The following is a 12,106-nucleotide window of genomic DNA, read 5'->3' as shown; positions in this document are numbered from 1 at the left end:
GAGGAACACGCCAACACACAGAGCAGGGAGGATGGTTACAATGGTGTGTTTGCTGTGCTCTGACATCTAGTGGCTGAACACAGTCAGGGGAACACACAGATCAACTCTGAAGAATGTGTTGATGACCAACTCTTGGCTGTCTGAATGGGGGGGGGGGGGGGTTGACACAGGGTGAGAGATGGAGAGGGACAGGAAAGGTCAGAACACAAGCAGGGGTCTGTCTAATCTGGCCCTCCTCCTCCTCTCCCCCCATCCTGTTTACCTGCCTGAACTATTTGAAAGGAGCTCTGTGTGCACTCAAGTATGAGGCAAAGGGGGGGTAGGGAGAGTAGAAAAAGGAGACTGCCATTGCTACGCCTCCTTTCTCTGGGACAACTTACATGCAAAAGGGGTTCAAAAAGCCCACAGGACGTCCACCACCGGATCATCAGGTGTTTTTTCACATACAGTCCAGATATGCATTGCAAGCTCTGGCTCGCTCTGTCAGTGTGCCTCTTGTTGCCAACCTCTGACGCTGGAAGGCAGATGCCCAAACTGTCTGCCAAGAAACTCTGTGCCGACTCTGAATGCAGCCGTAAGTAGTCCAACCACCGACTGGTTTTTGCCATTAGTGACTGCTGAACAAAAACTGTGTGTTTTTCTTTAATTTGCACAGTGTCCTTCTACATTCCTGCACAGATCCTATCTTGATGGCTCGTGCCCTGCAGGACTACTACCCTGGAGACTGCAGGTTCATCCCCATCAGACAAGGGCAGCTCATCTATGTCTACGCAATGCTAAAGGACAGAGGGAACCTCTTCTGGGCCGGCAGTGTGAGTAACAATTTGGTTTGACATGCAGTAGGGTCAAAAAGTTGAAGGACCACTTGTCAAAACACTTGTATTTTGCATTTGTTTGGAATTTGAGACTATTTTCTCCCTAAAAATGAAAACATAAGCTTAAGTGAGAAGTTGAATCTTTGAAAAATACACATGAATTTCACAGTATCTTGGTATTCATCATGGTCATGGTTGGTATGCAGCTTCTTGTGATGTCTCACAACAATTGGCTTTCTCAGTCTTCAAGTGCCCCAATAAATGTTCAACGCGGTTGAGGTCAGGTGACGGTCGAGTGAAGTCCATGACAGTCAAGAGAACTTGTTGGTATATTCCAGTAGTTCTTGCAAGTCTTCGATGTGTGTTTAGGCGTATCATCCTCCTGCGGTATGAATCCTTTTCCACTGATCTGTCTTCCTCCACCTGATCTTAAACCAAGTGAACATTTTTAGGGGCAGCAGCATTCTGTTCAACCAAATCACCAGAATAAGTGTAAGCCAAGTATATGCAATGTGTTATGTAAGTTTAGGGGTTTCTGACTTTCGATCTTAACCCGAACACCCCAAGAAGTGATGATGTCATTAACTTTTGACCTTATCACTTGTTACCTGTCACCTGCAGGTCCAAGACTCCTATTACGGACAGCAGGAGGCTCGCATTGGCCACTTCCCCAGCAGCGTGGTGGAGGAGACGCATCCTCTCATGCCAGCCACCACTGAAGTCAAGACTACGGTGAACACACACAAACACACACACACATCCACACGCATGAATGCACTGTGTGATGCTTTCCCTTAATTCTTCCTCTCTTCTTATTTCCAGGAGTGGGACTTCTACTGTAACTGAGAAAAAAAGAAAGCAACCGTCTTGTCAGGGACATGTTGGCATCATATGATCATACACGCATTGTTAACAATATATATGTAGGTTTGTGTATCCACTGTTAACAATCTGCACCTTAGAGGATATGGGTAGCAGCTCTTCACACAGCAATGCATGGTCATTAGGCTGCCGAGGGAGGAAACATAGCTGCTTGAAGCTCTATTTTTGTCTGTTTTACTGGTATTAGTAGTAGTTGACAGGGAGTAAAAGAGGGTGTTAAAGTGTAAATGTGAGTTGTGCATGTCTTTTCTCTGAATCACACTTTTTGTACACCAGTTACTAATTTTTTTGAGGTGATTGTGTGTCACAGATGAAATATTGTTGTATTCACCGAGCAGTGTCATCTGATTTCTGCTTTCTGTTGCATAGAAAAATCACTGATGCAGTAATGTAACAAACAAGCACTATTAAAACACATTAGAATTAAAAAAAATTCTGAAAGAAAACTATTTTCATGTTTGATAACCGTAAATAAATTGCAATGCTGAAAATAACATTTATCATCTGACATTCCTTTAAAAAAATCACAATGTTGCGGACAAAACTGGAAATTGCAGCTTTTACGTTATCCTTCATGTGTGGCACTGGTAAATGTATTGGGAACAATTTTTTTGCATCATTATTGTTATAAAGTGTTCATGCGCACCCTGTCTATAGTGGGACATTTTATGCCCTTTTCAGTTGTTGTTTTTTTGCCAGTCACCATCTGTTTCTGTCGTTTAAGAGAATACTGCAACACCGTGAAGCTCCAACAGTGGATGATGACTGAATTTTCATTTCTGGGTGAGCTATGTCCTAGGAAATAGGATAGGAAAGCAGCTTGTTTCATCAGCTCAGATGTAGTGTTGTGACGCGAAGACATTTTGAAAACAAGAAAAAAAAAAACCAAACCTCCAGACATGGACAGAACACGCAGCACACCTATGGCTTTGAGTTTCATCATTTATTCTATTTGTTGGTTTCTGTGTTAATATGCCAGAAAGTTGTCGCCAATGTGAAGGAATGATAGAGCTTTAATTCTTGAATCTACAAGCACAAATGCTCCCGCTCTCACATACACTCGCACACACTTTCCTTAGCAGCTCAGAGGCCTTGCTCCCCAGCCTAAAGGGAGCCCAGTGATAAAATTCTCCTACCTCGTCCACTATGCTCCCTCCTGCTCATTCACCCTCTTTCTTCCTCTCAACAAGTACACACCTGGTCCCAAGTCCTTTGGTGGCTTTTGTTTTGTTTTTTGTTTTTTTAGTGAACAAGCTAAAAATGACTGAATATGCCTCCAGAGAACTCCCTCCTCCTCCCAACCTCACACATACATAAACTATTCCCAAAGAATAAACGAAGCACAATTGGCATCTTACTCAGACCCACTCAGACATTACTGATGAAATTCAGATGAACATTTTTGGTCTCTGAGCATCTTCTGTGGACAATTTTACCCCCCGTTAAATGACCTTTTGTAGCATTTCCCTGTAAGCAGGTGATTGAAGGTAGTGTGGGTTCAGTTAGCAAGCAATTCTGTCAGTAAGCCTGCAAGCTGAGTACAGTCCAGACATGAAATAACATATGCCTTCCAAAAGAGGATTACATGTGCGGTGACATGAATACTTGGGTTTAAAAATTGATTCTGTGTGCTCGTGATAGGGAAATTAATTCCTCATCCTGCACTTTGTCTTCACACAACTTAAATGCACTGACAAATAGATTTTTGTTAGATTGGCTCAGCATGTTAGCCTTTGGCTTTAAAGCACCATTGTCTTGCGGAGACATCAGAATAACAGTGAGTTAGGAATTAGATACTGGTTTATTAGAAGGCACTTGCACTTAAAGACATCTAGACTTGTATGCCCCACTACTGTGTATGCCAACAAAACTGTAACAGGTTATAAAAACAGGCAGCACTTAGGATTAGTAGTCAAACAGTGCAGGGAGCGTCAGACTCTGCTCTACATTTTCTGTTTCCCTGTTCCATCATCACAGGCGATCGGAATAGAGCGCTCTGTGCCAGCAGATGCCCGAGGCGCAGTGATTGTGAGCACACCGTCGGCTGACAGACAGGAGGTGACATCGGGCCCTGTCACACCAGCAGGGAGCCTGTACTTCCTCAGAAACTCCCTGGACACGTAGCCATGGTCGTCCTGGAAACAGAGTCAGAGCATCAGTCACAAATATTGAGTAGTGTGTTCGGCTGTTCCTGCGGATCTCTAAATCTCCTCTTACCTGTCTCTCTTCATGCTTGGCGTGTATTGTGATGAACTCGTCGCTGACGCTGACGGACAGCTCTTCGGGTGAGAAATGCTTCACGTCCAGATAAATGACGTAGCGATCCTTTTCAGCGCGCATCTGCACAGACAGTTCAGCTGTTAGGAGCAATACTGACAAATTTTGTTACAAGACTGCAGGAAAAAAAAAACACATAGACACAAAAAACAAAAATGTTGTACTGTCCCGGTCTGCAGTAACAGTGCAAACACTAACACTCCCCCTGGCCCCTGAGCTCCCACTCTGACCTGCTAGCTGCTAGGCCAACTAAGATGACTGGCTGACCGCAGCTACAGTGAGCAGTAGTATGCAGTTACTCTGGTGATATACTGCCCCTTATTTGTTCTGACTTCCACGGTGGGCCAATTCTTATATATTGAACCTTTAACTGTCCCTGTAAGCCATGTCAGTGAGTGAGCATGCCCAATACCAGACCCTCTGTCTGCTGTGAAAAGGTTCTATGATACAGGAACATCAGTAGAGGAGGATACTCTTCAGTGGCCCCTCTGACTCAGTAATGTAAAATCATAAATACAAATCTCACAAAGGTTTCGAGATTATAGGCTGAGAAGTATTAGAAATCATAATAACTTGTCAGCAAGCAAGACAGAGGTGAGTTTTACTGTACCTCACTGTGGCCATTGTCGAACCAGTTGAACCAGCGCATGAACGAAGGGCGCATCCAAGGGAAGGACCAGGACAAGGGCCAGATAAGTGGCCAATCAGTGAGAGGTTCTGCCAAGGGGAAGTCAGAGAATCGATGTGGGAAGGCCCGGCGGTACCAGGGATACTGGATGGGGATATCCATGATGAGAATCCAGAAGGAGATGTAAAAACAGTGGGTAAGAGGGAGGTTTGGTTCGGTCTGAGATGGGTGCTGCTGTGCCCTCCTGCGCCGAATTTATAGGCCTTTCCCTTCCGTCCCGCCCGGACCGTGGATTTGTTCGCGTCCACTGCTTCCCCCTCCCCTCCATAAACTCCCATCACACTTGCACAGAGACTCTGCCAACAGGCTGATCTTTCTGGAACAATGATGTCAAATGTTTATCCCTTCCATCACCCCCATTGTTTCAGCAGACTGTGACTGGTTGCCCCTCTCTCTCTCTCTCCCTCTCCCTCTCTCTCTCTCCCTTTGCAACTTTGCCTCTCCCTTCTTTCCCAGTCATGAAGTGACACTGGCTCAGAGTACTGCTGATGCCCCCATACTCATTCCACAGGAAATGCCCCTGTCTGGATCCATGTGTGTGTGTGTGTGTGTGTCTGCGTGAGAATGTGCGTGTGTTTGTTTGAGGAATAGCTGCCAGAGCATTAGCCAACTGTGCTTCGAGCGCCAGCAGCTTTGGGTTTGTGAGCGGACTGGATGTGAGCTTGAATGGGAACTGATGAGTTTGTATGGGACAGCATTAGGGGGACACTCAAAGCGTGTATCATTTTGCTATGAGCTCACATGTAAAATATGAAGCGCTGCCAAACAGTGCAACAGTCGTGCCAACCAGATTTCTTTTAGCCTCTGCTTCATCCTCCCAGCCATGTTGTGCCCAGCGTAGAGGAACTTCGCGCATTAAATATCGGCTAGAATGGGCTCCAGCCCCCACTGTGACCCTGTAAAGGATAAGCGGTTACAGACAATGGATGGATCGATGGATTCAAGCACTGAGACTCTGCTGAATCATCAAGCAACCACTGATACAGTGCCTTCCACCCTTTCTCTCAATAAACAAGCCGTGCCATTGTGCAAGACCAGCGCCTATATATATCATTCAATGAAAATGACTAACTTCTTTTATCATCGACAAATTGTGCGTGGTTGTAAAGAATCCATGTAAGCAGTGCATGATGTTGAACAAAAAATGAGTGCCATTAATCATTTCATCCCCTTGTTAGTGTGTGCCTTGGTCGGTGTCAGCAAATCATTGAATCTTGCATTCTGAACTTAAATGTAATAATTCTTCAAAGAGAACACAAACGGTCACAAAGAGAATCTTTATGCCCTTTTTGAAACCAGACCAATATTGTTGTGAGGTTAATGTGAGGTCACTTCGACTAGCCGCTGTGTGGGAACAGGTGAGAGTCATGTGATGCAGTTTGTTTAGTGCCAGTGCACCAAAGAGTAAAATGCACGTGCACGTGTTTGTGTTACACCAAATTCTGTGACCCACCAGATTCTGTGACCCATATACTATAGGCTGGCTCCTCCTTTGACGCCTCTGTCTAATTTTACATTTTATTATTTAGAACTGCAGCGAGCAGATCAATCATTTACGTTTTTAAACGAGCGCCTTCAGCGACCGTGTTGTGCGTCAGGGAGCGCTGACGCGACTGCGCTTCCTGTCTGTTTGACGTCGTCACCATGGTGACGGGCTTCAATCTGTTGGTGGTGGATTGAAGTTTACATGTAACAGAAGGAGCGTTGTGCTTCGTTAGCTCCCTAAAATTACTGCAGGGCCGCGAAAATGGAGCTACCGGCCACGTATTACGGAAAACTTGACAAAAGAAACCCAGTCATTTTAACGTTTGAACGAGACGTTAAGTCGTTTATGAAACTGATGAGACGAGTCGCTTCTCCGACCAGCCGGGACGACAACGGCTCTTATGCCAGAGGGTGAGGAGGGCCAGCGGTCGCTGAGGTCACAATCTAGTGATGTTTACTCACCTTAAAAACTAAACCTTCTAGTCAGAGAAACGTCAGAAGACAACATGTGTTATCTATTAAGCTAATAATGAACAAAGAAGTTTGACATCTGCTAAACACTGTCCATCCACTTTGAATGAGTGTGAGCACCAAATGCCCATGATGCATCATTACCAGCCTGTTTTTAATTTGATTTTCATGTTGAAGGATTAAAGCTCTGGTGGAGATATGGAAAAAGTACAAACATCGACTGCCTTCCAAGTTGTACCAGGGGTGCATGTTGCAGATTGCAGACTTTCTCTGTGGGTTAGAGGTAAATCACAGTAGCCCCTTTTATCAGTGAGTATAAGTCATTGTCGGTTGCTGTATATAGTGATATGCTTATCAATAGAGCCAGAGCCATACTCCATTTTTGAGGCGGACATCGATACCTATGTTTGTGAGTCAGAAATTCCGCCTATAGGTCCTATCATAGGTCAATTTAGTTTTTAGTCCTGCAAAATTCACAACAGGAACTGGCCAAATTGTTCACAGTGCTTTCTTCCATATCCTCTTCAACTGTAGTTCTACCAGCTGGCTCTTTGGCATGGCTATGGTCCCCACCTGCAGCAGTTCAACTCATTGAAAATAACTGACATCACAGATGTCAACCACTTCATGGCCTGCTTCTTCCCTGAGGGTTTTGATACGGATCACGATATCTTTGCCATGAAGGTACACTGCAGCTGACTATTTTGGTTTGTGTGCTGTTTGTCTGTCTGTGTGACAGGTTTCCTTGTTCAGAGTCTGACTGAAGTTAGCAGGATGCTATGCTACTACCAAGAAATAACGTGTGGGGAAAGGTCATTGATATGTTGAGATGTTTGGACCCGAAGCCACAGTTAATATGTTCCTTGTGTGTGTGTGTGTGTGTGTGTGTGTGTGTGTGTGTGTGTGTGTGTGTGTGTGTTATTCTTTGTGTTTAGATCCGTGCAATGCAGGGATGTGCCCTGTGCATTTTTGAGCAGGAAAAAAAGCTCAGCGTCTTGAGCCAGAAGGGTCTCTGTAAACTGCTGCATGTACTGAACTTCATCAGAATCATGATGCAGGCTTTTCAAGGACATGAGAACCTCTACTGGCAATTATACAATGGTACATTTGTAAAATTTGCATGATGTTGTCCAACATTAGTTTTTTATCTGACAGGAAATGTTGGAAGAATGGGTTGAGTTGTCAAAGTGTGAACTTAACTTCACACTTAACTTGATCCCAACTAATGTGATGTGACTAATGCGAATAGATTATCCTGCAGATGGTACCCCTAAAATTACCATAGATATGGTGGCTATTGAAGAGTGGGATTTAGTAAATATTAATTAATATGCTGTATCAATAGAAAAGTGAGAAATGATAATATAAGTGAGAAATGATGATATTCAAATATGCACTTGATGTTATGTTGCTGAATTAACCTCTTACTGTCTGTCTTCCTCTTTTACTTTGTCGTCTTCATCAGGCTCTTTACACATCTACACTATCTGCCGTTACCTGATGACCATGAAATGTAGCGCACAGGTATTTAGAGAGAGATGATACGTAGAACTTGAACTGCTGTTGTTGCAACTGTTACAGAATATTCATCTTCCAAAGGGCTTTTGCAAAAGATTGTCATGTCTGATGCACTTTAAGCAAAAGGCAACGTAGATGAGGGTGAGTAATGTATGTGACAGAGGTTGTGCGTCAGACTGTGTTTGATAAGTATTTAATAATAAGTCACTGGTAGGCCTGCAAAAACATATTTTTTTTGGACTGGTGAATGTGGTTTGTGATTGCTGTGATGGACAATGTCTTTAAGGTTTCAAAAGGAGAATTTTCAGTGACTCACTTCTGTTTGTCTTCTTGTATTCCGTCTGGTATATCGTGACTCAAATGATAGTAATATGCAACTCTTACTCCTGAGTCGTACTTTTAGCTAATGCATCATGTTATATAACCAGACAGCAGTGTGATTTGTAATGTAGATACACAGTAATTGGGTGTGTCATGATCCTTCATACTACTATTTATTATCCTGTCCAGGCACTGGAGTACCTTCTGTGGGCAAGCATCAGTTTAGAGCTCTCCATCCCTCTGATGACTGCAAAGTACCTGCCATGGATTTCCACCCTCTACTGTGCTGTCTGCCAGTGTTACTATGACAACCAGGCTGCGGTGCTTGCGGAGGTGAAAGACACACGTCATCTGCATCCAGACACCTACAAAAACATAATCATTGCGATGTCAACTGACTTGACTTCTCACATAATACTAGCTATCACCTGTTCTCCATGCAGTTTTCTGTCAACTGTCATTAGCTGAGAATGTACAATAAAGCTTGATCAATTTATCAATCTGCTGCATAAACATATCACTGTCCCAAACACAGGTTAGATAATCTATTCCTCATGTTTAGCTTTCACTGTGTTAAAATGAAATACTGGTGACTGGTTTATTATGTTTAGACTGTGGTTTTGTATGTATAGTAATCAATTTATTGAACTGATTGAAAGGGTTACTAAGCTGATTTTTTAAATTATTCTGAAAACCTTTGTCCCTGTTTGTGTGTCTCCAAATGCTTTCAGAAGTTTGCCAGGAGAGCCCTTGGAAAAATCAATGAGCTAGCACAGATGGAGTTGCAGAGTGACGTTCCTACCACCAGAGAGACCCAGAGAGCTTACAAAGAAGCCTCTATCAAGGCAGGGGAAACCTCTCATCAAAATATGATGCATTTGAAATGTAGTGTTGACACTGTAACAGGGATAAAACATCAAAAGGATGCAGAGAAGATAATACATATAAAATGAAATTATTACAAACTATACGTCTAATCAGGAAGTCTAATTCACACTGCCTTTGCACCAGAAGACACATTTCTTATTTCCAAACGTATGCCTCAAAGCAAATTGTGGCTCTGCATTCATTATGTCTCTCAGTGTTAAGACCACATCTATTTCACTGGATAGCTGCTTCTGTATGTATAAATACAGACACATACAAATTTCACTTGTATTCTGTTGATGATCTTCTAACTTTCTGTTCCTCAGTTAACAGTTTGTTGTTTTGGCTGTACAGTGTTAAAGTACTCTTCTTTCCTTTCATTTCAGCTGGCTGTCATGGTGTTTAAGAACGCAGTGTTTGAGGCCAGAAAGAAACTCAAACCCATGTTCAGAGTCAAAACCAAAAGCACCCTGAAGGACATTCCCAATGTAATGAGATCCACTTTACAGCCATATCCTCAGATTCAGTGTTACATCTCATCACCCTTAAGTGTACTGTCACTTTAGAGAGAATGCACAGTGTAAATAATGTTGTTTTATGATTGTTAATTTGCATTGCTACTGTTCACTGTGTATAATAGACACTGTTGCTACCTTCTTATTTTCAGGACTTATTTTACTGAACTTAACTGGATTTGTATTTTTTTTTATTTTATATTGTATAATCAATTTAATTATTACCACTTTTCCTTAATTCTTGTCATTTTATTTCTCACCTTATCACATTCACAGAAGTCTCCCCAAGCCTTCTCTTTTCTAAAAATAGTAATTTTCAGTAATCATTCGAATCGTGTTACTGAGTGTGAGTAAATGTTCTTGTGGCATTACCTAAAATGATGTACCTTCCTGTACAGGCGCCATGGCCTTGTACGACAACAGAGCGCTTGCTTATGGACCTGTTTGACAGCAGGGCAGCCCAGTTTTTGGGTATCTTGGAAGCGCTTAAGGTCAGCGCCAGATGCCTGTTGCAGACAGGGATGCCAGATGAACCAGAGCTGCAGGAGGTGATCCTGGAGCTCCTGTCTGCTGGCATCAGTATATTATCTGGTTAGTAAAGCAAGCACGCAACAGATGTGGTTACAGTAAATGCACAATTATGGGAAAAGCTTAAATGTGCTTGTGTGTTCCTGTGTTTGAAGGAGTCACAACTATGAGTGAGTCCCTGTATGCACTGACGCCAGCATCTTCTCTAATGGATTTAGCCATCATCGGTTAGTCATTGTTTTGCTTGACTTTTCTTTATTACATTAAAATAAACATGTACAGCATTTGTGTGGTGCGTGTCGCCAAGTGTTATTTTTTTCTTTTTTTGTGTGATGGTTGGATCTTTGTGCAGTAATATGATGTGTGGTGTTGGTAGGAGAAGACAAAATACCCATCATGTCTACGGTGAGGTTCATGAAGCTGTTGGTTCAGTACAAACAGCCAGACTCATTCAACAAACTTGCCGGGGACATCAGGCAGGTTTTGTCCGTGAGTAGCACACAAGCATCTGCCACTGTTCTCACTGTTCAGCTCAATGTGTGCTGCATCTCTGAATGATCTTGAGGGTCTATTTGTGTCTCTCTGCATCAGGGTGTGGAGGGTCAATCATTCAGGAAGGCAGAGCGGGAGCTTGGTTTACTGCACAGCTTCAACAATCTGCTGTCTTCCCAGAGGAGCCGGGCCAGAGAAGACAACATAACTGATGGTAGCAATAAAGCAATCGTGCCACGTATTGAACTATTCTGGCTTCTTTTCTGTGATTCCTTGTGTTTGCCTTATGCATGAAATTATCATGACAACTGATTACTATTTTGCTTTGCTGCCAAGCTGATGTCAAATCTTTTCAAGACAATCAAGTAACTTTCTGTCAATCTGTAATCTTTGAGAGGTTTTTCATGATTCATGCTTTAATGTCTTGGTTACTTGATTACAAAATATCCAACACTGATATGAGATAGCTCTGAATTACAATGTGATCATGTTGTTTGGTATTTCCAACAGACAAACACAAGTCTTCCTTCTCAATGAGTGATGAGTTAATTGGCCTGGTAGACACCCTGGACAAGTCTGTTTGTGGCTCTCCTCGTGTAAGTTTCTGAGTGTGTGTTTTTGTGCAATGGCCAGTCCTCCAAGGGTTCAGATAAAGTTATCAGTGGCGTTTTAATTATGCATTTGCTGTATTTGTCTGTTTGTGTAGGAGGAGCAGCCACATGAGAACCTGGTTTTGGATGTTGTCTTATTTCTGTGGGATAAAGTGAGGTCAGTGATGCAGAGGGATCAGCTGCGAAACATCGAGTATTCACACTACTTCAAGAAAGTAGCTATTTATGATAAGGTATGTATTTAAAAAGGTAAGCATTACTGAAACTTCTTGGAACAAGCACATTATTGCCAACCACGGAACTGCTACGTTTTTCCTCCACAGTGAGATTTTTGGAGTTAGAGACTGAGCGAGCCGTTAGTCTTAACCTGTTTGTATGTGCTTTTTTTCTCTGAACAATGTTTGCAGTGGCTGTGGTGTCTGTCTGTGCTTTGTGAAGTGGCATTTGCCTGTGACCTGGCAAGTGCTGACTGCATAATGACAGCAGAGATGATCCACACATTGGCCATACTTTTAGAGAGTGCAGCTGAACACAGAGATCAAACACAATGCCCAGGTGAGGAATTAAGTTTGAATTAAATTTGCCCAATTTCAGTCTGTGGAACAGCTGATATGATTGATCTTTTGTGCTTGGTTT

General features: G+C 42.9%; 3 protein-coding genes across 8 annotated transcripts in view; 2 read left to right on the top strand and 1 right to left on the bottom strand.

Annotated features, from left to right (window-relative positions):
* Positions 1-179: 179 nt before the first annotated feature.
* On the top strand, positions 180-2,178 carry mia (MIA SH3 domain containing). Its single transcript, XM_037119309.1, has 4 exons — positions 180-574; positions 679-812; positions 1,437-1,547; positions 1,638-2,178. Exons 1-4 carry the CDS (start codon positions 304-306, stop codon positions 1,659-1,661), a joined length of 540 nt encoding a protein of 179 aa, XP_036975204.1. The 5' UTR covers positions 180-303; the 3' UTR covers positions 1,662-2,178.
* A 453-nt stretch (positions 2,179-2,631) lies between these two features.
* On the bottom strand, positions 2,632-6,676 carry cryabb (crystallin, alpha B, b). 4 transcript variants are annotated; one of them, XM_037120729.1, is made up of 5 exons: positions 5,735-6,158; positions 5,404-5,558; positions 4,585-4,746; positions 3,915-4,037; positions 2,632-3,832 (listed from the first exon to the last, which is right to left on the bottom strand). In XM_037120729.1, the coding sequence occupies exons 2-5, from the start codon at positions 5,485-5,487 to the stop codon at positions 3,641-3,643; spliced, it is 561 nt and encodes a 186-aa protein (XP_036976624.1). In that variant the 5' UTR covers positions 5,488-5,558; positions 5,735-6,158; the 3' UTR covers positions 2,632-3,640. The 4 variants fall into 4 exon arrangements, with proteins under 4 accessions (XP_036976624.1, XP_036976627.1, XP_036976626.1 ...); XM_037120732.1 differs by lacking the exons at positions 5,404-5,558; positions 5,735-6,158 and adding an exon at positions 6,610-6,676; XM_037120731.1 differs by lacking the exon at positions 4,585-4,746 and having other exon boundaries at positions 5,404-6,158.
* LOC119031922 (cilia- and flagella-associated protein 54-like) overlaps positions 6,290-12,106 on the top strand; it is a 27,886-nt gene continuing 22,069 nt past the window's right edge. For all 3 annotated transcript variants that reach the window (XM_037120719.1, XM_037120720.1, XM_037120718.1), the window contains exons 1-15: positions 6,290-6,558; positions 6,796-6,901; positions 7,153-7,302; positions 7,554-7,719; positions 8,084-8,142; positions 8,647-8,790; positions 9,189-9,302; positions 9,711-9,812; positions 10,238-10,430; positions 10,523-10,594; positions 10,744-10,856; positions 10,959-11,073; positions 11,370-11,455; positions 11,566-11,703; positions 11,878-12,025. In XM_037120719.1, the coding sequence (XP_036976614.1) occupies positions 6,410-6,558; positions 6,796-6,901; positions 7,153-7,302; positions 7,554-7,719; positions 8,084-8,142; positions 8,647-8,790; positions 9,189-9,302; positions 9,711-9,812; positions 10,238-10,430; positions 10,523-10,594; positions 10,744-10,856; positions 10,959-11,073; positions 11,370-11,455; positions 11,566-11,703; positions 11,878-12,025 (1,855 nt within the window). In that variant the 5' untranslated portion in view covers positions 6,290-6,409. The remainder of the gene's footprint in view (positions 6,559-6,795; positions 6,902-7,152; positions 7,303-7,553; positions 7,720-8,083; positions 8,143-8,646; positions 8,791-9,188; positions 9,303-9,710; positions 9,813-10,237; positions 10,431-10,522; positions 10,595-10,743; positions 10,857-10,958; positions 11,074-11,369; positions 11,456-11,565; positions 11,704-11,877; positions 12,026-12,106) is intronic.

Source organism: Acanthopagrus latus, chromosome 13, assembly GCF_904848185.1.
Source record: "Acanthopagrus latus isolate v.2019 chromosome 13, fAcaLat1.1, whole genome shotgun sequence".
Lineage (NCBI taxonomy): Eukaryota > Metazoa > Chordata > Actinopteri > Spariformes > Sparidae > Acanthopagrus > Acanthopagrus latus.
The sequence above is the reverse complement of the archived record's forward strand: the minus strand, read 5'-3'. Positions and strand labels throughout refer to the sequence as shown.